At 58.1% G+C, this 20529-nt stretch overlaps 1 protein-coding gene across 13 annotated transcripts in view; it reads left to right on the top strand.

Annotated features, from left to right (window-relative positions):
• The window catches only part of SMARCA4 (SWI/SNF related, matrix associated, actin dependent regulator of chromatin, subfamily a, member 4), an 85825-nt gene that overhangs the window by 5422 nt on the left and 59874 nt on the right, over positions 1-20529 (top strand). For 7 of the 13 annotated variants that reach the window (XM_070274081.1, XM_070274087.1, XM_070274082.1 and 4 more), the window contains 7 exons: positions 10894-11143; positions 13160-13292; positions 14048-14452; positions 14709-14807; positions 15739-15997; positions 18427-18553; positions 19122-19295. In XM_070274081.1, coding sequence (XP_070130182.1) covers positions 10922-11143; positions 13160-13292; positions 14048-14452; positions 14709-14807; positions 15739-15997; positions 18427-18553; positions 19122-19295 — 1419 coding nt within the window. In that variant the 5' untranslated portion in view covers positions 10894-10921. Of the gene's footprint in view, positions 1-10890; positions 11144-13159; positions 13293-14047; positions 14453-14708; positions 14808-15738; positions 15998-18426; positions 18554-19121; positions 19296-20529 lie in introns of all 13 variants that reach the window. The other 6 variants (XM_023645394.2, XM_023645393.2, XM_070274084.1 and 3 more) reach the window with 1 other exon arrangement.

Here is a 20529-nt window from a genome sequence, read left to right as displayed (position 1 = left end):
AGAATTAAAGGGATGTGCAGAACCTGCTCTGAAAGGAAGGTGGCAGCTGCTGGCCTGGTGGGGGCATGTCAGAGGGCGAGGGTGTCAGGATGGAGTCTGAGGCCAGCAGAGCTGCCGTTGCTGTCGGTTGCAGGTATTGCTAAGGAGGAGGGTTAGGCTTATTCAGACAATTGGTGACGTCTTGGTTGGAGTTTTCTGTTAGCTGTATGCTGCTGGTATTAATTCCTCAGGCTGTGGATTGTGGGGTATGAGAAATTGGCCTCGAACATCTTCGTGGACAGGCCAGGGCCTGGAGGGCAGGCCAGTGTAGCTGGGTTTGTTGGGGGGTTAGACTTCGCAGGGCAGAGGGAAGAGAGGGGATGCGTTGATTTCCCTCCAGTTCCCTCCAGGAAGGGGCTTTCTTAAGAACACAGGTAAGGGGCCGGCCCGTGGCCGAGTGGTTAAAGTTCCACATGGTCTGCCTTAGTGGCCCAAGTTTGCAGCTTCAGATCCGGGGTGCAGACCTGCTCCGTCGTCAGCCATGCTGTGGTGGCACCCCACATACAAAGTAGAGGAAGCTTGGCACAGATGGTGGCTCAGGGTGAATCTTCCTCAGCAAAAAGAAAAGAAAAGAAAAGATCACAGGTCAATGGTAGCTAAGCATAAACCAGCCCTGGCCCCGTCCTGGCCTCTGCGCCCCACACTGTTTTCCAGAGCTTCGCTTTGGGCCTGGGTTACTTTGCCAAAGGGCCACACGTTCATTTGTGACTGGGAACGCTTGTCCCTGGGAACAGTCTGAGTTGTCGCTCAGGCTGCAGGGCACCAGCCGTGAGTGTGGTGAAGGCGGACAGCCCCGCTTTTAGTAGCCGTGGCCTTCGCCATGGCTCCCTGGGGTGGTTGAAGTTCCGCCGGCAGGTCGTACCCCACTGCTCAGGAAGCAGGTGGCCCGCGTGGCAGTTGCTCCCTCACCTGGTGCAGGCGGAGACTCAGAGCAGGGTTTGGTGTGTGCCACCCTGACCTGCCGCAAAAGCACCAGTAAAGTGGCGCAGGGGGTGGTCTCGTTGTCTTGATGCGGCGCTGCAGCCCAGGGGCCTCTCGCTACGCCCTGGGAGCTGCCTCCGACGGCCGCCGAGCAGAAAGACTGGAGGCAGGTGATTTAACCTCTCTGAGCAGAAAATACCCCGTTCCTCTCGTCGTCTCCCCAGTCGGCACCTCTATGGCAGTAGTGAACCGAGGGGGTGCGGCTGGGGCTGCAGTGCAGCCCACTGGGCTCTGCCAAGCCTGGCTCCAGGGCCCCTGAGCCCCAGGGAAGGGAGACCTTTGATATGTCACACGGCATGTGCCAGCGGAGGCCCTGCTAATCACCTTGTCACCTGGACTCCTCTCCTCCTCTCACCCTCATGTCCATTCCATCAGCCTATCTGGAGAAATCTTTGAAAACCTTCATCAGACCGTGTCACTGCCCTGCCCAGAACATTCCAGTGGTTTCCCATTGCCTTTCAGTAGACTCCTACCTCCTCACCCCTGTCACCAGTGATCCGTGCCCTGGCCCATGTCTGACCTCATCTGCTGCCACACCCCTCTCTCCTGCTGCACTCCAGCAGGGTCCCACCCCAGGGCCTTTGCACTTGCCAGTCCCTCTGGCCATAGGTAGCCATGTGGCTCCCATTTCACTTCAGGTCTCTGCTCTGTCCCCGTCACTGAGACCATCCCTGTCCACCGTGATTGAAAGAGTGCCTCTTGTCGACTGGACTGTTAACCCTGCTGGATTATTTTTTCATAGTACTTCTGCCCCCCGCATGACGTCGGGTCCTGTTTGTGTGCTCGTCCCTGTCCCTCAGCTGTCAGTCCCACCAGGCAGGGACTTCATTGTTCTCTGGGGGCTGCTCGGCGCCTGGAGCCCTGCTCAGCACAGTCAGTGCTCGGCTGGCATGGCGGTGGCTGGGCGGGCCTGTCGCAGGTGATGCTTGGCAGGTGTGGGGGCGGCGCCTCCCCGCCCACCCTTGGCTGCTCCCATACTTTGTGCGTGCCTCTCGTGGGGCGCTTCTCTCCAGCCCTCTCCACGGGCTGGTGTCGAGGGTACAGCAGGCACCATGACAGCCCTGGCAGTGGGCTGTGACATCCGTCCTGTGGGGCGGCCCCAGCCTCCACAGAGGGGAAGAGTGGATCCAGGGTTCCTGTGACTTGCAGGCGTGTGGACAGATTTGTCACACTGGTTACAGCTACCTGAGGTGTGTTTGTGTTGGGCCAACTCTGGATCACAGTCAAAAGAGTTTGAAAAACAGCTGTCTAGTGGCTAGATAGGGTAGTGCTCGTATTCTCATGGTGTAGACGCTCCATCTCCCTCCTGGGTTAGAGCACGAACTCCCCAAGGGCAGAGAACCTGGTTGTTGTCAGGGAGGTGCTCTCCAGTGGTTTCCAGGGAGTGACAATGTTACAAAGGGTGCGAGGGGAGAAATCAATGAATAAAATGATACATAGTCCCAGGGCTAAAAATGATACTTGCTAACAGTTTGCCTCCTGCCTCCCAGGTGTAGGGAGGAGACATTGTAATTTACCATCATGACAGGTTTTTTCCTTTCTGAAATGTATTCCCTTTTAAATGTAGGGCAAAGTGTTGCTACTTAGTTATATTGCGAGGAAAATGCCACAGAGCAGCCAGAGTTGGGGGAGCGCCTTTTCTGGATTGATTAAGCCATTTCCACACTTTCCCTGAGCCCACAGATGCCCCACCCCTCACGGCCTTCCAGGTTCACCATCAGACCAGGCGTGGAGGGTTTTCTTAGTAGAGTATTGGGTGTGTGTTTGGGAGGGTCTCGTTTTGTAGGGTTTCTTTAAAATTTTTTTTTTTTTTGGTGGGGAAGATTGGCCCTGAGCTGACGTCCATTGCCAAGCTTCCTCTTTTTGCTTGAGGAATATTGGCCCTGAGCTAAGCTCCACGCCAGTCTCTCTCTATTTTGTATGTGGGATGCCACCACAGCATGGCTTGATAAGCAGTATGTAGGTCCGCACCCAGGATTTGAACCTGTGAACCCCGGGCAGCCGAAGTGGAGCGTGTGAACTTAACCACTACGCCATCGGGCGGCCCTTCCTTTTGTAGTTTAAATGTAACAAACAGGGCTGGTTTGGCAAAGCTGTCCTGCACGGACACCTCTGACGGTTGACCGGTTTGAGCACCCTGCCGTGACTTGACCGCAGCATTGTATCTGCCCATGTGACATGTCTGTGAGCGAATTTCTCCACACCCAAAAAACAAAATAGCAGATATCCTGGGGCCAGACTGCAGTAGAATGCTGGGTTCAGGCAAGATGAAAACAAGACAAACCCATAATCCCAGCAGGGAGATTTCCCACGGTCCTGATTGTCTGTTAGCTGTCTGTCCCGTGGCAGTGGCTGGCCATTGCCGTCCTCTGTGATAAGAGAAACGCAAAGAGTGGTATGAAAGCAGAAACTAGACCTGTGGGCCTCCAGCACTCTGGTTCCGCATTCTAACATCGACAGATGTTTCTATTTTAAATGATCATTTTGATGAAGTTGAAAGTTGCATGGGAAATAATGCAGTCCTAAATCCTTTTCGTCTTTCTCTTTTATTTCCATAAAGGCACTTCTTGGGCATCCTTGCTGGGTGTTTTTCTGACCTAGGTTCTTTTCTTGCAAAGTGTTTTTTAAAAGTCTGATGACAAAAGTAATAGATGTTTATTGTCACAAACACCCCCATCTGTGATGTGGAGAGTGCGGGCTCCCCGTCGTCTGCCTGCAGACAGAGCTGTGGCACTGCCACGGTCGTTTGGTGCGTTTTCTCTGGGCTGGTTTCTGTGCTCACTTTAGCACATGTATGTTATTATTATCTTGAACAAAGTGAGGCTCAAGCCAAGCACAGCTCTTGTTCATGCTGCTGTCTTTCCCCGGCTTCATTTTGGACCATCTTCCATGTCCGTGTGCACGGAGCTACCTCATTCATTGTTTAATTTTAATTTTTTTTTTTTTTGAGGAAGATTAGCCCTGAGCTAACTACTACCAGTCCTCCTCTTTTTGCTGAGGAAGCCTGGCCCTGAGCTAACATTGTGCCCATCTTCCTCTACTTTATATGTGGGACGCCTACAGCGTGCCAAGCAGTGCCATGTCCGCACCTGGGATCCGAACCAGTGAACCCTGGGCCACCGAGAAGTGGAACGTGTGAACTTAACCGCTGCGCCACCGGGCTGGCCCCGAATTTTAATTTTTTTTTTGGTGAGGAAAGTGAGCTAACATCCGTGCCAGTCTTCCTCTATATTTTGTCTGTGGGATGCTGCCACAGCATGGCTAGATGAGCAGTGTGTGGGTCCATGCCTGGGATCCGAACCTGTGAAGCCCTGGCTGCTGAAGTGAAGCACATGAACTTAACCACTACGCCACCAGGCTGGCCCCCCCCCCCCCATTCATTTTCAGAGGTGCCACAACTTTTGCCGCATGGATCCTGTGGCGGTTCTGACTGCTCGGCAGTTGGGGTGCTTCTCAGAGAAATCGAGGTGACATGGCCAGGTCACTTGCAGACCCTTGTGCGCCTGGAACCTGGGAGTCTGTTTTCATCTCGAGGCCTCCTGAACATCTTCACCTTCGGCTTTTCGATTCTTGCCTTGGGGTCGTTTTATTTCCCGTTACTGTCCTGGTTCCAGGCTCCGCCCTCTCCTCATGGAACTTCCCCCGAAACACACTGACCCACGGCCACATGCGTCTTGCTTAGGCTCCCGGACAAGGACACATGCGCTGGTGGTGATACTGGTTTGGCCTCTGCGTGCCCTTGTCCTTCATATTCCTTGTCTGTTGAGGTGGCTGTCTGGTTTGAGAAGGGTTTCAGTGTTCTTGGGGAGTCCAGGCAGCGCCACGGGAGCCCCCTGAAATCCCCAAGGCCTTAGGATGACCTTGGGGACCCAAGGAATTTGCTGAAAATGCCAGATCTTTAGTTTCCTGTATAGAAAGGGTAGGGGTGTCTGGTGACGGGGGAAGAAGGGGCCAGAGAGAAGGGCGTTCCTTGCCTCCCATCCCACCTCTCCTGAAATTCCAGGCAGAATCTATCCGGCCCTCCTGGGTAGGCGTCTCCCTGAGCGCGGTGGTACCCATCCCGCAGCCTCTGCAGCTCTCCGCAGGGCCTGGCCCACCCCCCGCCCCTCAGGAAGGGTGACGGCTGAAAGGAGCTTGGTGATGGCTAAGACACCGCCTGTGTGGCAGAGGGACCCAGAGGGCAAGGGAGAGTTTGCAGCAGTCCAGATCTTGCCCATCCATTGCCAGGCTGGACCTCGTGACTTTGTCAGCTGCTCCTCGTGGGCCGTGGCTGCACAGGTCTCGGGCAGCCGCTGCTCCTCCCCTCAGCACAGCAGCCTGTGCCACCTCTGCCTCGGGGTACAGCAGCCTGGGATCCCCAGCGAGTGAGCGAGCCCTGCGGGACATGAGCATTCCTTGAGGTCTGTCCCATGGGAGGCTAAGTTTAGGAAGCGGATTCTCCAGAGTGGTTACCCGTGTGGCCAGGTTGCTCATCTCTCTGGGGAGCGGAGGAGCGAAGGACTTAATCTACATGACACTTCTAGGACAGTGGTGACAATCAGTAAGCAACTGCTCAGTCAGCATGGGGACCTTGATTTCACCGACAGTGTGGTGGCGCTTCCCGCCTCTACGGGCCTCGCATGTGTTGGCTCGAGTGATGCTGGCTGTGACCCTGAGGGTCGGACGGCCTCAACTCCAGCCAACAGAGGAGGGTAGGTCACTCATTCTGCATCATGTCGGTGGCAGGTGGCAGTCTGTGCTCGGAGTCCGGGCTGCACTGCAGCAAGTGGCATTGTGGCGGTGGCCTGCTGACCCGCCATGTGGCCTCTGAGCCTCAGGGACCCCTCTGTTGGCCGGCCAAGGATGCTCCCTCCGTGTGGAGTCGGTCCGGGTCCTCACCACCAGCGGGCCCTCAGCCCTGCTCCCCTCTCCGGCCGGGTCGTGCTCCCTGTGGTTTCTTTGTGACTGGTACATCCTCAGCAGGTGTCCCTCACTCGGAGGCAGGGGCAAGTGACAGTCCCCCTGGGTTTTCAAACAGCCCCTCTTCCTCTGTCCCATGACCTGGAGGTAGGAAAGGAAAGCTTGTTTCCTCTGCTCACACTGCTTCTGATGCTGAACCTGTGGGTTTCCCACACCACGCGATTCTCCAAGTTTCTGTGGACGTGAACCGAGTGTGCAGCAGTTCACTTCTGCCACTAACTACCCAGAGTTGGTGCAGACCCCACAGTGAAGGGCTCAGTCCCATTGGACTTCCCGGGGCCCACGTCAGATGCCTGTCGCAAGTAGTGGGCCCTCAGGTTCCCCACTCTTCTGTCCAGCTTGGCTGCATGCCAGGGGCTCCCACAACCCCCTCCTCAGTTTTGATGATTTGCTAGAACAGCTCACAAAACTCAAGGAGACATTGCCTTGTGTTTCCTAGTTTGTTATGAAGGATATGGATGAGCAGCCAGGTGAAGAGGTACATGGGCGGCGTCTGGAGTGTCCCCACTGTGGGAGCTTCTGTCTCCATGGGCTTGGGGTACACCACCCTCCGGGCCTGTGGATTTGTTCACCAATCCAGAACTTTCTGAACCCCGTGGTGTAGAGTTTTTATGGAGGCTTCCTCTCATAAGCACTATGGATTAGCTCCATCTCCAGCCCCTCCTCTCCCCGGAGGATGAGGGTGGGGCTGAAAGTTCCAAGCTTCTCACCATGGCTCTGCCCTGGTGACCAACCCCCATCCTGAAGCCATCCAGGAGCCCGGCAAGAGTCGCCTCGTTAAAACAGGACGCTCTTGTCTCCAGTCACCCGGCAAATTCAGAGGGGTTTTGGGGCTCAGTGTAAGACGCTTCAGTCACCCCATCACTTAGGAAGTTACAAGGGTTCTGGAAGCTCTGTGTCAGGAACTGAAAGCGGAGACCGAATCACTGTTTCTTACTACGTCCCAGGTAGACAGAGGTTTCTTCAACGGACCCCACAACCGTTAACCATAACAGAACAAACATGGTAAGTTGGACGTCGTTAAAATAAAGAACGTGTCTTCATCCCAAGACCCCATTTAGAGAGCGTGAAGGCAAGCCAGCCTGGGAGACGGTAATTGCGGCCACGTTTCCCCAGGAAAACCTTAGTGGAGACGGAGCGCCTTGACTGGGGGGCTCAGTGGCCGGTCCTCGTGTGGGAAGGTGCTCATCTCCATTAGTCACAGGGAAGTGCAAACTAAAGCCATGAAAAGAGGCGATTATACACTCACCAGACGGTTACAGGTTAAGACTGAGCACCCCAGGGTCGGTGTGGATGTAGAGCCCCCAGAACGCCCACCTGTAGCTGGGGCGGCGGGCGTGTAGGGCTGTGCTCCTGGTGTGGAAAACTGGCAGCGTCTCCCAGAGCTGAATTCACGTCTGCCTAGAGCAGCGTTTCCACCCCGGACGCCCCAAGAGGAGGAGCACCCACGCCACTGAGTGACACTGTTCTCAGCACCTTTGTGCGCCAGCCCAGACCTGGTAGCACGACGTCCATGAGCAGGAGCACAGTCACATAGAGGAGGAGGAGTGACTGCTGTCCCCAGTAACATGGATGGGCCAGACGACAGTACTGTGTGGTTCTCTCTTCAGATGCAGTTCCGTGACAGGTGCGACTGATCTGCAGCAGTCGTCGGACAGAGGTCCCCGGGGAGGGTGGTCCTGACTGGTGGGGGCCCGGGGCCTCCTGGGGTGGTGTGAGTGCCGTGTCTGCTCTAGGAGTCGTGGGCTGTGCCTGCAATCGGGGCCTGAGCTGTGCCACAGCCTAGTGCAAGTCAGTGCAGTGGGACTTCCCTCCTCTGCACTGTGCCGAGGACTGAGAGCCGGTTCTGTTGTGCCCCCCACGGACGGTTTGCTTTGTGCCTGCACTTTTTGGGTCCCCTTTACTGTCACTCCCCGTGTGTGTCTGAGCTTTCAATCCGTTTACTGACAGTGGCTCTGCACACTTACCTGCCTCGGCGCAGCCTGCAGCTTCACAAGCAAATGCAATTTAAATAAGCAAGTCGTGAAACCCCGTGCTTCTCAGAAGTGGTCGTTGCTGGATTTCGGCATGAAAGTTTTTTTCAATGCCCTCTCGTGTGTTGGGTGAGCTTCTGTATGTTGTGATGAAGTTCATGCTTCTGTAAGCGGAGGCACTTAATTCTGGAGGCACCACGAGGTGTGATGGAAGAAGCTGGAAGAGGGTCTGACACGAAGTGTGAAGTGACACGAAGCCTTCAGGATGCTGAGCCATCATTCCAAAGTCACTTCCCAGTGTCTGTGTGTCAGCATGGCTGCCTTTAGAGTGGGAGGTGTTGCTCCCTGGGTGGCGGGATTGTATTTGCTGTCAGTGTCACTGGCTTGGCTTAGAGCCCGCCAGGTGAGAAGGAAACCACAAGCCGCCGGATGCTGCATGATTCCTTGAGTATTTGCAGGGCATCGGCCCTCTTCCCACCTTGCTGTGGTGCTCTGTGGCCCCAGAGGGGAGCCCCGAGGAGCCGTGTCCCCCTCCCGGCCACAGCCGTGTCCTCAGACGTGTCACTTGACTTGCCACCTGTGAAGTGTGACTGCAGGTGTGTCCTCCCCGGGGACACAGCCCTGGACCAGAGGTTTCAGACTCCAGAGTCAGCACTGTAGTGAGGGAAGTTGGGGGCCCAGGCCGATGGGACCCGGCGGCGGCTGGGGATCAAGCAGGATCCTTTTTCTGTAGCAAAACGTGTGACTCTGCACGTGGAGCTGAGTCAGGTCCGAGTGTGCTCCCAAATGAATTTGCCTTGAATTTGTTCTTTTTAAAGTGTGATTTACCCTGAGCTTATTGGGTTTGGGGTTTGCGGGGCGGGGCTTGCGAGCAGACGCCAGTTGCCCGCGCCCCTGGGGTTTATTTAACGTCCAGCACGGAGGCTCCAGGAGCTGCGGAGGGAGTCGGGGACGCCCAGGGGCTGGTGGGGCGCCCTCGCATGCTTGGCCTGTTCCTGGCTGGGCCGCTGTCCCTTCTGTTAAGGATTGGCTGGAGCGCCGGCCAGCGGTCCCTGCCCTGCTGAGGTTTCTGATCCTCTGCCCCAATTATTTAGTCAGAAAACTGGAACAAGGAAGTGTGGGCTTTGATCTCTTTTCCAGGAAAATATTCCCACCTTTCAAATGAAGTCTTTTTTTTTCTTTTTTTTAAGATTGGCGCCTGAGCTAACAATGTGGCCAATCTTTTTTTGTTTTTTCCTGCTTTTTCTCCCCCAATCCCCCCAGTATATAATTGTGTTTTCTTTAGTCGTGAGTCCTTCTAGTTGTGGCATGTGGGACGCTGCCTCAGCATGGCTTGATGAGCGGTGCCAGGTCCACGCCCGGGATCCGAACCAGTGAAACCCTGGACCACCGAAGCGGAGCACGTGGACTTAACCACTCGGCCATGGGGCTGGCCGCAAATTCAGTCTTTTTTATTCTTAATCAGGAGAATTAAAAATGTTCCTACACTTGAGGAATTTATCCTTACAACCAGAAGTGCCCAGTAAAGTTTAGGGGCAAAGAGATTCCTTCCAAAAATCAAAAAGGCCACAGAAACAAAAACCAGATTTGTGACATGCCACTGAGAGAGGGGCTTTTAAATAACTCAGGATGAATCAGGATGAGGGAACGCTGTGGAGCCGCTAGAATTCGTGTTTTGAAGACTATTAAATGATGAAAATGATCACAGGTGTGATGCTGTGAAGAAAAGCTCGCCTAGAATGTGCTGAGTAATTCTCTTGAGCGTCTGTCTGTGCGTGGAACAGCCTGGAAGGGAGGCGCTGACTGTGGCGGGGTCCCAGCGGCAACCCAGGGCAGCTCTCCATCCTGAGCGCCTGCCGGGGTGGCTGGCTCCATCCTCACGGCTCTGGGGGGCTCTGAGCACCTGTGAGGAGCCCCCACCCTCCCCCCAACGCCTCCTGTTGGGCGCATGGAGGCCAGGACTCCGTGGGGCCGCGAGCAATGGGGCTCCGTGTCCCATGCGATGATGGCTGGTTTGAAGATTCCGTGTTCTCTCTGTGTTTTCCAGATTTCAGCACTGAGAATGTATCACTCCCTCCTCGTAGAAGAGGTTCTTAACCTAAAGAGCATTGTGTTTAAGGCCGCATCTGACTGCCCAGCAGACTAAGGGTCCCCTCAACGCTGCACCTTATCGTAGGAGCATTCATAAAGTGCATCTGCTCACCGTCCCGGCAGAGCGAGCTTAATTTATCAACATTGCCAGATGCTTTTTAGCTTATTCATGGATCTTGTGGGCCATAGTTCTGGGGGTCCGTCCTTAGCCTACTGCGATGTTGGTCACACTTTAGACTCTGCAGTATCCCTCTCGAAGTAGCTGGGATATCGGGGTGCTGTTCTTATGTAATACTTCTCTGTGAACGAGCCTGCTTTTTAAACTTAAATGCACTTATTTCAAAGGAAGCTTGGTCTCACTGCCTTAAAGGAAAACCAGCGTCACTTGCTGTGAGTCTGTGTCTGGGCTGAATTTGGGAAGGCCCACTCCCATGCAGGCCCAGCCTGCTGCACAGGCTTCCAGCCTCGGTCCTGCTCTGCTTTTTTGTTGGGTGGGAATGTGAGCAAGCATTAGAGCTGCGTGGACCTTGTGAGCAGAAAGCTAGTAGGGGAAGCGAAGCCCCAGGTGGGGCAGTATCACCCGGGCCTGATCTGTGCCCCCCCCCCCCCCCCCGCCTCCGAGTCCCTCCCCTCCCCAGGGACTTGGATCTGGTTTCATGTGCCTGATGTGTTACCTCCACCCAGAGGAATGGAGGAGAAAGGTTTGGGTGGCAGAGGGTCACGTGTCAAAGACACCAGCTCCCCTTCAAATGGGTGCTTCTGACCTGACCGTGCGGTCATCCCGCGCCAGCCCTGACCCGTCCACCTGATGGCCCTGACCCCCAGACTGACCGGGGCTTCTTTCCAGCAGGAGACCACTGTCTGCAGCTTCCGTGAAGATGTCCACTCCAGACCCACCCCTGGGCGGAACTCCTCGGCCGGGCCCTTCCCCAGGCCCCGGCCCCTCCCCTGGAGCCATGTTGGGCCCCAGCCCTGGTCCCTCACCAGGTTCTGCCCACAGCATGATGGGGCCCAGCCCAGGGCCTCCCTCAGCAGGACACCCCATCCCGACCCAGGGGCCTGGAGGGTACCCTCAGGACAACATGCACCAGATGCACAAGGTAGGGAGCCCTGCGCCCCTCTCCCCTGCGCGCCTTGCTGCCCCCAGCCCTGCTGCCGGGGGTGGCCTCTGGCCTGAGGGCCTCCTAGCTGGAGGTGGCCTGCGGAGACCTCCCCTTGGCCTGGCTTGGCTCACACACCACCCCCGTGCCCACCGCTCTGACCAGCTGGCTCTACACCATCAGAGGCAAGAGGCCGAGGGCACGTCCTGGGCCCTGCTGCGGGCCAGCCGCCGGTCCCGTCTCCTGCACCCGATTCTCCGTGGGCGCTGCGGTCACGTGACTCTGAAGTGTGCTTTCATTCATGCCTTAAATGTCTAAATCCCTAACAGAAGGCTTACGGGGCATGTGGTCTTCCACGCAGGCTGCTCTGCGCTCCCACGTAACTCTCACCCTCTGCCCCGCTCCGTCCTGCTCCGTCCTGCAGCCGCTTCCCACCGTCTGACCACTTAGCTGAGCTGAGCAGGGTTGCAGATAATTTTCCTGTCTCTCTCTGTTCCTGGGAGGTGGTTGGAGGAAACGAGGTCGTACCCTCTTCTATGTATTAGCATCTACAGGAAAAGGGGACACTTGCAAGCCTCCGGGACCCTGGGAGGCTCCTGTGGTGGGAGATGTGGGCGGGGCACCTGCAGGGGGAGTGGGTCTGCCGACCCTCCACCCCGCTGCCAGGGCTGTCCACATGTCAGCACCCAGTTCCACTGGCTGTTCCCCAACCCCAGCCGTGAGGTACAGGTGGGTACAGTGCTCACTGTACGGACGAGGAGCAGGGGCTCGGAGAGATGGCCCCTCAGTGGGGGGTGGCAGAGCCGTCTCATCGCTCCCCATGCCCCAGGCCTGGGCCGCCTCGGCGGCCCCCAGCACAGCAGGGCGGCCCCCACTCTCCCTCCTCCCGTATACTCCTGTCAGCTTCAGTACAGTATCCGTCTGTCACTTCCCTCCTGGGAGCTCTTGATGACCCCCCACCCTTCCCTCTCTGCCCATTTTGTTTCTTCCTCCTGGAATCGCTCACACACCTTTGACACATACCTGTCAGGCGCCTGCCGCAGGCCTGGCCCAGCGTTAGGAGCCTTGGAGCGGGGTCTCAAGGTGGCGAGACACCCCTGCCTGCACAGAGCTCCACCCGCATGGAGGCAGGCCGGCTGGGCAGCACTTCCAGCCCAGGGAAGAGCAAGCGGAGGGCAGGTTCCACCCAGGGGTTGGGTCGGCACCCTAGGCCCCCTTCCCCTGCCCGTGCCGCTGCCCCTCATGCTCCAGCCAGGCCCCTCTTACTCCTCTTTCCTGGACCCCCATTAGACTGTAGGTCCCCAGAGATGTCCGGACATGGGCGTTAACCAGGGCCAAGCTGAGTGCCCGTGGAAGGGTCTGGGACAGTGTCCCTGTCACCAGCCGTTCCCTTAGGGGGAGTGCTGAGCCTCAGGAGGGACAGTCGATGTCGTCCTTCCGTCAGGGTCTGACAGTGCCTCTCAGGAGGGACAGGACAGCCTCCCTCCCAGCCAGCATGCTGGAGGCCCATGTCCAGTCCCAGCACATCTGACATTGGTACCATGCTCCCGGGCAGCAGTTTCTTTCTGTCTCCCTGATTTACAGCCCCCAAAGAAGAGGATCCCTGATCCCTGATCCAAAGAGGATCCCTGATCCTTCTTGTGACGATGAGCAGGGAGCCCCGTGTCCCTCACCAGGAGCTCATATCCTTTCCTGCTGGGGATTTGGCAGTCTGAAACTGCCTCCCTGCCCTCCTGGGGCGCCCCGGTCCAGCTGTCCCCTCGCCTCCGACCACCAGTCCTGCAGGCGATCACCCTCCACTGGGTGGCATTATTTTATGTCTCTGCTTTGCTCCTAAGTAGACGTCAGGACCACAGCTTGAGGCTAAGCCGCATGGTCGTATTGGCGATTCAGTAAATGCCGTGGTGACGTTGGGCGGACATGTCGGTGACATTGAACTCCTCTCGGGCAGCGCTTTGCCCTGCCGCCTCTTCCCGTCCACCTTGCTGATCCTGCCTTGTCGCTCTCCCCTCGCAGCCGATGGAGTCCATGCACGAGAAGGGCATGTCGGATGACCCCCGCTACAACCAGATGAAGGGGATGGGCTTGCGGCCGGGGGGCCACGCCGGGATGGGGCCCCCACCGAGCCCCATGGACCAGCACTCCCAAGGTATTGTTTCGTTTCCCTTCCTTGGGGGTCCTGGGGTCATTTTCCTGATCGAACCTCCCACAGATGGATTCAGAGGGGACCAGGGAGCGTTTAGTCCCGTGGGAGACCCTGCCACGACGGGCTGTTGAGCTTGAGCTTTGGCTGTGCTCTGTTCAGGCCGCCTTGGCTTGGAGCAGCCCCAGAAAAGTGGACACTGGTGGAGGGGAACCGTGTTCAGCGCCGGGTGTAGACTAGGGCTGGGCAGGGCAGCTCCTTGGGCCACCCAGGAGCATATTGGCAGTGCACACTCCCGGGCCCCACTGCAGAGCAGCTGAGTCAGAAGCTCGGCCTGGGGCCCCGGGCTCGGCCTTAAAGCCTTCCAGAGGCTCTTCCCAGGGGGGAGGTTTGGGGAGTGGTGGAGTCGAGGGAGTGGAAGCCCTGGGGCCCCACAGGGAACGGAAAGAGGGAGGGGGCCTGGCCTTCCTGAGGGCAGGAGGGCAGTCCTGAGAAGGCCTGGATCTGTGGACCATCTCAGCATTGGCCGTCGGCATCTTACTCTGAAGTTGGGCCAAACCAAACCAGCCCCGCCCCCACTGGTCAGGCTGCAAGTGGGTGCCCTCCGGGTGCCTCGGGGTTGAATCATGAGAACGGAGTGGTTTGGCTGTCCCCTGTCTCAGGATAGGAGCTGGTGTAAGCCCGGTGGGAAGGCTGCCATCGTGGCCTTAAAAATCACTGCACTGTGCTGCTGAGTGACCCCGGGACCTGTTTCCCTGCAGGTTACCCCTCGCCGCTGGGTGGCTCCGAGCATGCCTCCAGTCCGGTTCCAGCCAGCGGCCCGTCCTCGGGCCCACAGATGTCATCTGGGCCCGGAGGGGCCCCGCTGGATGGTGCTGACCCACAGGCTTTGGGGCAGCAGACCCGGGGCCCGACCCCGTTTAACCAGAACCAGCTGCACCAGCTCCGAGCTCAGATCATGGCGTATAAGATGCTGGCCAGGGGACAGCCCCTCCCCGATCACCTGCAGATGGCCGTGCAGGGCAAGCGGCCCATGCCCGGGATGCAGCAGCAGATGCCAACACTACCTCCACCCTCTGTGTCCGCCACGGGACCCGGCCCTGGCCCTGGCCCCGGCCCCGGGCCTGGTCCTGGCCCAGCACCTCCAAATTACAGCAGGCCTCACGGTAAGGCCCGCTGTCCACAGCCCGGCGGGGGGGCGGGGGGGCGGGGGGGGCGGGGTGAACTGCTAGCGTCTGGGCAGCAGTGTCGGGCAGAGCTGGCTGCCATTGTGGTGAACGCTGTTTCTCCAGCCGCCCTGTCCCCTGATGCCACACGGAGGGGCTTCTGGGGGTGGCCCCTGGGAGGGCTGCCCAGGGCAGTGGTTGCAGGTGCGAACACAGGATGCATTTTCTCCTCTTGTGTGTTTCTCCCTGTGTGTAGGCATGGGAGGGCCCAACATGCCCCCCCCCGGACCCTCAGGTGTGCCCCCGGGGATGCCGGGCCAGCCCCCCGGAGGCCCTCCGAAGCCCTGGCCTGAAGGTACGTCCCTCGGTCTCGGTGACACATCTGTGCCCTGAGTCCCGTCACGAGCTTGTGCTGTGCAGACCCTGAGATGCGCCTGGTCAGAGAGAGAGGGCCAAGGACAAGGCCTCGCTTCTGTCTCCTGTCTTCTTGGGGTCTCACCTGTCCCTGGTCGCTTCCCAGAGGTTCGGGTTTGGTTCCAGTCTGCGATTCCTGCCTCCCCTTGTCCTGTGGGTCTTGGTGATCCTGGGGTGTCTTTAAAACCAATGACAAGCAGAGAAGGATCCAAATGAGCTGGTCTCTGTGACTCACAGGAGGGGCTGTGAGGCAGGGCGTGAAGGACGCGATCCTTCGGGACACGGGGCCTCTGCCCTGGAGGTCGCAGCAGACCCACTTCCCTCCTGAGAAGACGCCCAAGGCTGTGGGAGGCAGGCAGGGTGGCAGGGCGGCTCAGGGCTCCATCTGACCGTGTGCATTCTGTGCTCAGGGTACAGCATAGTGGTCGGTAGGTATGTGAGGGCCACGTCTGTTGGGACTCATTCGTCACTCTCTTGGAGCCTGAGTTTTAGCGATGGGCATTAATGAGCTAGCCACTTAAACAGGATTTGGTTGGAAACAAGGTAGATGGAAAAAAGTGCTGGTCCGGTGAGGCCACAGCCCGGAAAGACCAAACCCAGGTGGGCTGTGGCTGAGCAGACTTGTGAGCCAATGCCTTGGATGAGTGGGGGCTTCTGGGAGGGGCTACGCAGGCTGAGATCTAGAGGGGGCTCGAAGCCCGAGACCCCTGAGTGACAAGCTGCGTGGCAGCTCAGTGGGAGGGGGCCAGCGCAGCCTCGCAGCCTTGAGGACAAGTTTGTCTGTCCCTGGGGCAGTGAGCACCCAGCAGGCTTCTCATTTGCACCTGGAGTTGACCCAGAACTCACCACTGTGCCTGTTTGCCTCCCCCCAGGGCCCATGGCGAACGCTGCTGCCCCTACGAGCACACCTCAGAAGCTGATCCCCCCCCAGCCGACGGGCCGCCCTTCGCCCGCGCCCCCCGCCGTCCCGCCTGCCGCCTCCCCTGTGATGCCACCCCAGACGCAGTCACCGGGGCAGCCGGCCCAGCCCGCCCCCATGGTGCCGCTGCACCAGAAGCAGAGCCGCATCACGCCCATCCAGAAGCCGCGGGGCCTGGACCCCGTGGAGATCCTGCAGGAGCGGGAGTACAGGTGAGGGCGCCAGTGCCGCTCCAGGCCTCCCCTGGGCCAGCCCTGACACACGTCAGTGTGGTTCACAGCTCTAAAGGCCACCAGGGTGCACCACAAGCAGTCACCCTCCCGCCTCTGTCCCCAGACTCCCGGGTCCCCAGTTGGTGTGTATCCTTCAGAGAACTGCCGTCTGTTTGTAGGTAGGCAGACAGCTACAGGTGGCCGCATTGTCCCCAAGTGGTGCATGACGTGTGCACTGTTCCTCCTTCAGCGACGTGTCTTGGAGAGCATCACCCTCCATCCAGAAAGAGCTTCTCTCTCCTTTCTTCAGGCTGCAGGGCGTTCTACCCGGTGCCCATACCGCCGTTTAGTTAGCCGGGCCTGGCTGAGTGGGCGTCAGGTTCTTCCTGATCTTTCATTCAGACGGCATCGTGGTGAATACGCTTGCATGTCTCTCATTTCACACGTGTGTGTGTGCACACGGAATTAAAGCCCTGGAAGGGACGGGGGCCGAGCCCGGGAAGTTTTGTGGATTCTGCGCACCCGCCCTCAGCGGACGTCGCACGGGTGGGGGTGGACTGAAAGTGCCATTCCTCCTCGCCAACACCGCGTGTCACCCAACTTTGGGCACACCAGCCCTGAAACGGGGACTTTTCGCAGTGGACCCCTCTCAGACATCGCTAGCTGCTGGCCGCTTTGCCCAGGTTTCCTGGGCGCCAGGCGCTGGCGAGCCGCCTGGCGCACCATGGGTCTGTACCCCTGTCCCGCACTGCTGGGGCCCTGGGATTTGTCCCTGAGCACCTTCCCTCCCTCCACTTCCGCACTACCTTGCTTGTGGCCGGCCTCCCTCGGTCAGGGTAAGGGCCGTGCCTCGTTCCCGGATGGCCCCAGATGCAGCATGTGGCCTGATGACCGTCTCCAGAGGGCTCTCCACTGTGACGGGCCCCGGAGCTCCAGCCTCTGTACCCGGGCGCCCCCTCCAGGCCTGAAGTGGCCTGTCCAGATGTCCTCATGTCCGCCGCTTTCCCCTCCTGTCTCTGTCCCCATGCATCTGTCAGCCAGCAGCTCAGCGGGCCACAGACCTTACAGCCCGTGACCCTTGCTCCCCCTCCCTCATCCTCTGTGTCCTCTTGGTGAGCCCTCTCTGCTCCCCTCTCCCCACCCGGGAACATTGCCCTTGTCCCCACTGTTGACCCTGCCACCTGGTCCTCACTTCCTCCCGGCTCCCTGCTCGCAGCCTTGCCTGTGCGCGGTTTCCTACACAGCAGTTGGAAGTCTCTTTGCAGTTAACTTGCGTTAGATCTCTTCCCCGGGTCAAATCCCGCTGTTGGCTTCTCATCATCCATCCAGTAACCTCTTTTCTCTTCGGCCCCTGCCCAACACTGTGTCCTCACTCACCCTGCTCTCACTGTTCCTCTCTTTTTCTTTTTTTCTCCCCAAAGCCTCACTACATAGTTGTACATCCTGGTTGTATGTCCTTCCAGTTCTGCTATGTGGGACACTGCCTCAGCACGGCTTGATGAGCAATGCCAGGTCTGCGCCCAGGATCTGAACCAGCAAATCCTGGGCTGCCAAACCGGAGTGCGAACTTAACCACTACGCCCCTGGGCCAGCCCCTCTTCTTTCTTTTCATTCAACAGACTCGGCTTGTTCCTACCCCAGGACCTTTGCACAGGCTGTGCATGACTCTGTGCTCATTTAGGCCTCGTTGCTGAGGTTACCTCCTCACAGAGGCCCTGCCCACCCTTCTCCCCTTCAGCTCCCTCCTCAAAGTACTTGCCACTCTGGAATTACCATAGATATTTAATTTTTTCACTCCCTTATGGCCCGTCTTCCTGAAAAGACTGTTAGCTCCATGGGAGCAACAAACAGCCCTGTTAGTCCTTTGGTTGCTGAGGCTGCACCCCTGGAACGGCCCCTGGCACATGGTGGGCGCTCAATAACTACACGTGGAAGGACTCAGTAAGGGCATTAGCCCATACGAACTTCAGACCAAGCTGTAGGGAGCCCCGAGGTTTCTCCCCCATTTATAAGTGAGGCCCCTGAAGCTCACGGGCCAAGTAGATCCCCAGGGCTGGGATGGAGACCCTGGCCCGCCCGACTCCAGGGCCGCCTTGCGCTGCTGAAATGGCATAAGCCAGCAGCGCCGCCCTCTCAGTGTCCTGTAGGCTGTGTCCCCGGGTCCTCTGGGGCCGTGCCTTCTGTATGTATCCCGCCTTGTGGCTGCCGTCCTTCTCAGAGCCGTCGCCTGCCTCCTGACCAGCGTCTGCCTCCCTCAGGCCTGGATTCTTCTGAGGCTCCGTCTTTCAAGAGAGGGAGCAGCGGGTTCCTTGTAAACAGAGACCTCCCGTCACCTGTCCTCTTTCCCTCCCCGCCCCAGGAGAGGGAGCAGGGGCCTCCTCGTAAACAGAGACCTCTCGTCACCTGTCCTCTTTGCTTCCCCGCCCCAGGCTGCAGGCTCGCATCGCACACCGCATTCAGGAACTTGAAAACCTTCCCGGCTCCCTGGCCGGGGATCTGCGAACCAAAGCGACCATTGAGCTCAAGGCCCTCAGGCTGCTGAACTTCCAGAGGCAGGTGGGTGCGCGCCGAGGCTCTGGGAGGGCCCTCTGCCGCGGCTGCCTGGGCTCCGAGCTGCTCGCCGGGCCCTTATTAAGTGGCCCTCGGCCGTAAAAGCAGCCCCGCCCTCCCACGCTCACGAGCGCGCTGTCCCCTCCTCTCTCCCCACATCCTGCACCGTGGTGGGACGTGCGGGTTTTGTGATGAGCAAGTGAGGGTCTCCCGAAGACGGCAGTTGCCAGTTTGAAGGGGCAGACGTGAGAAGGTCTGTCTGAGGGCGCTGCACTCGTGACTGGCCCGTGAGAGATGTCCTGTGTGTGGCTGAGGTTAAGGCTAATCTGGAGGCCTGCGAGGGTTGTGAGGGCCTTCTGCTGGGTGTCCAGAAGCAGCTGTCCCTGGCCATGCTTGTCCCCGCCCATGGTGCCTCCCAGTCACCCTCCGCACAGGCTTTTGTGCTTACGGCGTTTCGAACGGACCTGTCTGGAAGCAGCGGCATGCTGCCTAGCTTGCGCTGCGTCATCGTGCGTGTTGTGTGGACGAGAGAGGCGTGCACACAACCACTTTGACCTCTTTTTGCTTCCTCCAGCTGCGGCAGGAGGTGGTGGTGTGCATGAGGAGGGACACGGCCCTCGAGACGGCCCTCAACGCCAAGGCCTACAAGCGCAGCAAGCGCCAGTCCCTGCGCGAGGCCCGCATCACCGAGAAGCTGGAGAAGCAGCAGAAGATCGAGCAGGAGCGCAAGCGCCGGCAGAAGCACCAGGTGCGGCGCACCGGGGTGGTCACGGCTCGCCCCCTGGCGGGTCTGGTCTGTGTTCCTTCTAGGCACTAAGGATCCGTTAGTGGACAAAACCAAGCGGTGGGGGGAGACAGGCCACAATCAGATGCACATACAGCATGTGGGGAGGTGAAGAAACACAGAACAGGGACAGAGAGGGATGGAGCGAGGAGCTGTTCACATAGGATGGTCGGGGAAGGTCCAAGACCCGAGGGAGGGAGGTGCAAAGGCCCTGGGGCTGGAATGTGCCCCTGTGTCCTCTGAAAAGTAGGGATCCCGGTGTAGCCAGAGTGCAGCAAGGGGAAGAGTGGGAGGAGGTGAGGATGGGGAGGTGACAGGCAGAGCAAGCAGGGCCTTGTGGGCTGAGGGGACGACTTGGGTTTTCCCTCTGAGTGAGCTGGGAGCCATAGAGGGTTCTGAGTAGAAGAGGGCCTGATCCAACGTAAGTTTTTACAAGATCTGTCAAGGAGACCAGAATCTACGCAAGTAGGATTTGGGGATGATTCTTTTTCTTGTTTGCTCATTTATATTTTCTAAAGTTTTCCTCCAGTCAGTATCTATTACAGGTCTAGTTAAAATAATAAGAAATGTCAACACTCCTTGTTAACCATGGTTAACATTTTGGTGTATGTCATTCCAACTTTTTTTTGTATACATAAGTAATCAAAAGTTAAAAAGCTGCCTTTAAAAGAAAGGCCTGTGGGCCTGGCCTGGTGGCATAGTGGTTAAGTTCACATGCTCCACTTCAGTGGCCTGGGGTCCGCTCATCAAGCCATGCTGTGGTGGCGTCCACACAAAATAAAGGGAGATTGGTGACAGCAGGGCCAGTCTTCTTCCCTCCCTCCCTCCCTCCCTCCCTCCCTCTCTCTCTCTCTCTCTCTCTCTCTCTCTCTCTCTCTCTCTCTCTCTCTCTCACACACACACACACACACACACACACACACACACAAATACCTGCACACTGACCTGTTTTTTAGTGTTGTTGACGTGTGACTTTTAACGTCTATGTTGTCTTCCATCTCAGCACGTCCAGCTTCTGGTAATTTATGTATCCAGGGCCCTGTTTGGCCATGTGTGGCCCAGTCTCGACTTTTCTTTGTTAGAAAAGACACTGGGATGGGCCAGCCCCGTGGCCGAGTGGTTAAGTTTGTGCACTCCGCTTTGGCGGCCCAGGGTTTCGCTGATTCGGATCCTGGGCGTGGACATGGCACCGCTCGTC

This window comes from Equus caballus, chromosome 7 (genome assembly GCF_041296265.1).
Source record: "Equus caballus isolate H_3958 breed thoroughbred chromosome 7, TB-T2T, whole genome shotgun sequence".
NCBI classification, from domain to species: domain Eukaryota; kingdom Metazoa; phylum Chordata; class Mammalia; order Perissodactyla; family Equidae; genus Equus; species Equus caballus.
This window is presented reverse-complemented; position numbering and strand designations above follow the sequence as displayed.